Source organism: Dendroctonus ponderosae, unplaced genomic scaffold, assembly GCF_020466585.1.
Source record: "Dendroctonus ponderosae isolate FM_Combo_2020 unplaced genomic scaffold, Dpon_F_20191213v2 Dpon_F_20191213_5, whole genome shotgun sequence".
Taxonomy (NCBI): domain Eukaryota; kingdom Metazoa; phylum Arthropoda; class Insecta; order Coleoptera; family Curculionidae; genus Dendroctonus; species Dendroctonus ponderosae.
Window position 1 is genome coordinate 12919228 of NW_026018715.1, and position 3381 is coordinate 12922608.

General features: G+C 38.9%; 1 protein-coding gene across 1 annotated transcript; it reads left to right on the forward strand.

Moving 5' to 3' along the window:
- The first annotated feature begins 2107 nt into the window (after positions 1–2107).
- LOC125504603 (homeotic protein empty spiracles-like) lies at positions 2108–3169 on the forward strand. The gene has a single exon (XM_048666831.1). The coding sequence runs from the start codon at positions 2318–2320 to the stop codon at positions 2924–2926; it is 609 nt and encodes a 202-aa protein (XP_048522788.1). The 5' UTR covers positions 2108–2317; the 3' UTR covers positions 2927–3169.
- The last annotated feature ends 212 nt before the right edge of the window (positions 3170–3381 follow it).

The window sequence follows — 3381 nt, forward strand, 5'->3', positions numbered from 1 at the left end:
AAATTTAAATTTATTACAAAAATACAAATTGAAATAAAATTTGTTTGTAGATCTTTTTGGATTTTTGTCGCCTTTTTCCTTAAGTGTAGGCAGTAATTTTTGTCCAGAAATTTGCAAAAAATCGTACTTTCTTTTATTGAGGTACAGGATGGTCCATGTTACACTTCACCAATTTTAATAAGTGAAAAATCATCAGAAAAACGGTAGACTTTCTTTTCTTGCCAAGGATCAAAGTTTGAAAGAAAAATAGATTTTGATAATTTTCAAACTATTGACTTAATTTGCATCAAATATTGGGATTGTTTTTCGGAAACAATTTGCATTTAGGCCTTCGATTCTGAGATTTAAAAATTAAAGTTCGTTTAGGATCGCGCCCGTTTGCTTTAGAGTTTGAAACCACAAAGTCAAGTAGTTGTGGATGTGCCAAAAAATGTACAATGAGTAATTTAACTTAATGTATTTAAGTAATTTAATTGGAATAATCACAATTTGATGTGAATTCAACGAATGGTTCAAAAGTTAGGAAACATCGGCGAGAATATTTACTAAACTCAAAGTCCGCTTTATATTTTATGGCCTTTCAGCCATTAAAATTACTGTATAAAGAACATGTAGATACTTATTTTTGATTTGATATCACACGAGAATTTAGTGAGAGTGAATTTTTGATCGCGTCCTCGAATCCTAATTGGGTCTGATGAAGAACAGATCGAGTTGTTAAATGAAAAATCAGAGCTTTTTTTGCACAAAAATATTTTAAAAAAGAAGCACTGAACTTATGAAAATCCTTCAGTAGGCTATAAAATATATCTATATTTTTAAATGTTTGAATTGAAGTGAACGAAGTTTTCTTACATAGATTTATTCCAATTATTTCAAAACATTTAAGCATTTTTTGCCCGAAGTTTGTTCTACATTAAACTGAGAAGCAAAAGCTAAGTGAAATCAGTATTAGTTCAAAAATGAAATTCGTAATTTTTTGTTTAAATGTTCCATTGTTAAAAATCACTAAGAATATGTTTGTAAGTAGAAAACTTCTCTGTACTTTTACACTTGTTACGGGTGCATATCATTTTGACTCCATGGCCGGATTTTGAACAATTTCTTCAGTTAAAACCGAAGAAAGAACTTTATTTTGTGTTTTTTGGAGCAAATTAAATATTTTTTTTTGGTAGGAACGTGCTGATTTAACTCACCAATAATTAGTTTCGTAGGTACACAGCAAACCAAATGCTGTGAGTGAAACCTTTCTCTGAAAATTATCAAAATTGAAGCGTTGATGTTTATACATCTCCAAACTGAGCATTTGTGTGGATTGTTCTCATAAAATTTTCGGTCTTAAGAAAAATTACTTAAGCACAAAAAATCATTACAAAAACCTGCGTGAAAATGACGTGTTTTGCCATATTTTTTTCACATTAGTCTCCGGACTATAGTGATGATTAATGGCCGCTAGACTCAATAGGACAGTACCTACACATCTCAATCTGAGCCGCCGCATTGCAAATTAAACTCAGAATAATCCCATAAATAATGTGAAATGGTAATTAAGGCAAGAGCGACACGAAAGAGGCATTTAATCGTCTCGGAAAAAATAGCCTTGTTATAATTAAATCAGATCTCGGTCCATTATAGCTATAAAATGCTGGCCATAAAAACCGGAGATATTGTAGTTGACAGGGGCATTAAATAAATTAAATTAGCGGTAGCCCCGCCTAGAAGCGCGCGCACGCTGAGGCGGTACGTAGTTTAATTGTGGAGAAAAACAAACGTTATAGTTAGACCGAGGCATGTTATTTTCTAAAGACTGCCGCAAATTGTCCACCAACCTGTTTATCTTGCACTTATACAAATCGTAAAAGTAATATCCCAACGTTTATGGAGTTAAACTGGTTTTTTTCTTGTTGGCAGGAGAGGTGAAAATAAGAGGCCGTCCCACCTCTTATTGCCATTTCGGTTGTAACCGCCGGCCAATCGCGAGCGAGCTTTCAAGCGTCGGGCGGCAACGCGCCAGGCCAATCCAAGCGCGGCACAGCCTCTTTACCTTTTGTTCCATTCCACTAGCCCCCCACTACGGGGATTAGACAACTTGCCGGGTATTCGACTTATTAACTCGAGAGTTCCGACAGCGGTAGCACGTTTTACTGTAAATTAGTCTTAAAAAACGCTGTTAATGTGTCCAATTAGGGCGGAAGAGTGCGGATCGCGTAAATAACCAGAGTGATCATGTGGCAGTACACGTAACAAACTCAGGGGGATAAAGACTGTAATCGCGTTAGTGGTGCAACAATTCCCCAGCGGTTTGGAGCAGTTAATCATGATGCCTTTGGCACCGACTCCAGTTCTTCCAGTGCCATCCAAGCCGAAAATCGGGTTCTCGATCGATTCGATAGTTGGAGGCGCGACCGGCCACAGTCCCCAAACATCCCCAGTGCACTATTCGGAAAGTTCAGCACCGTTGTCTCCCTCAAGCGATGCGGATCAGCGGCTAAACGGCTCCCCAAAGAACTATTCGCCCCAAAGATCGCCGATGGGGTCACCAAAGCCGCCGATTATGGTTCCGGGCATTCCGGCGCATAGTTTGGTGCGACCGAACCCCACTTACGATCCCAATTTGGTGGCGAAAAATGCCTTTTTGCAGCCGGAGATGATGCATAATCATACCGGGCAGCATCCGTTTGCGTTGGCGCATTTTCAGGGAGCCGCTCTGGCTGCCGCCCTGAGCGGACAACACGGATTTCCGGGACAACCTTCACCTCTTACCACACACACGCCACCGAGGGATAGCTATCCTTTGTATCCGTGGCTCATCAGCCGCCATGGGAGGATCTTTCCCCATCGATTTCCTGGTGGTAAGTCCCTGTCCACTCTTACCGCACTTGTCAACCCCGGACACCTTAAGACCAAGGAAACTCCAGCAATTTAACCGTTTGAGGATGGCGTTCTCATACACGATATTTTCAATAGTTCATTTTGAACATTTCCAGAAAGAAAAACCTTTAGTTTAGTGCGATTTAAGCAACGCTTTGGCTTAATCGTAAATAAGTCCATGAAAGTCAAATCTGGGCTTCTAACCGGCCGATCGTCGGCTCCAATTGAAAGTTTTTTTTATGGGAAATAAAACATTACTTCAATTGCTGTCCAATAATCCATTTTTTCGCTTTCTTTCTGGCGGCTTTGTCACATTCTGTAACCCGTTTTGCTTTATCAGAGTCGTTTTGTTCTATATCATTCTCAGGTATCTCAATATTTTGCATTCAAATTACCAAATCAAAATCAATTCCTAGGCTTCAGTCATTTATTGTCTCTAATTATCAATTAAAATACGTTTCGGTGTTTTCCACCATCATCAGTTTTTATGTGTAGCGTTGTTGCTACTTT

Bases quoted from the DNA above. Each gene is read 5' to 3' on its own strand.
- LOC125504603 (XM_048666831.1), top strand. From the start codon at position 2,318: ATGATGCCTTTGGCACCGACTCCAGTTCTTCCAGTGCCATCCAAGCCG.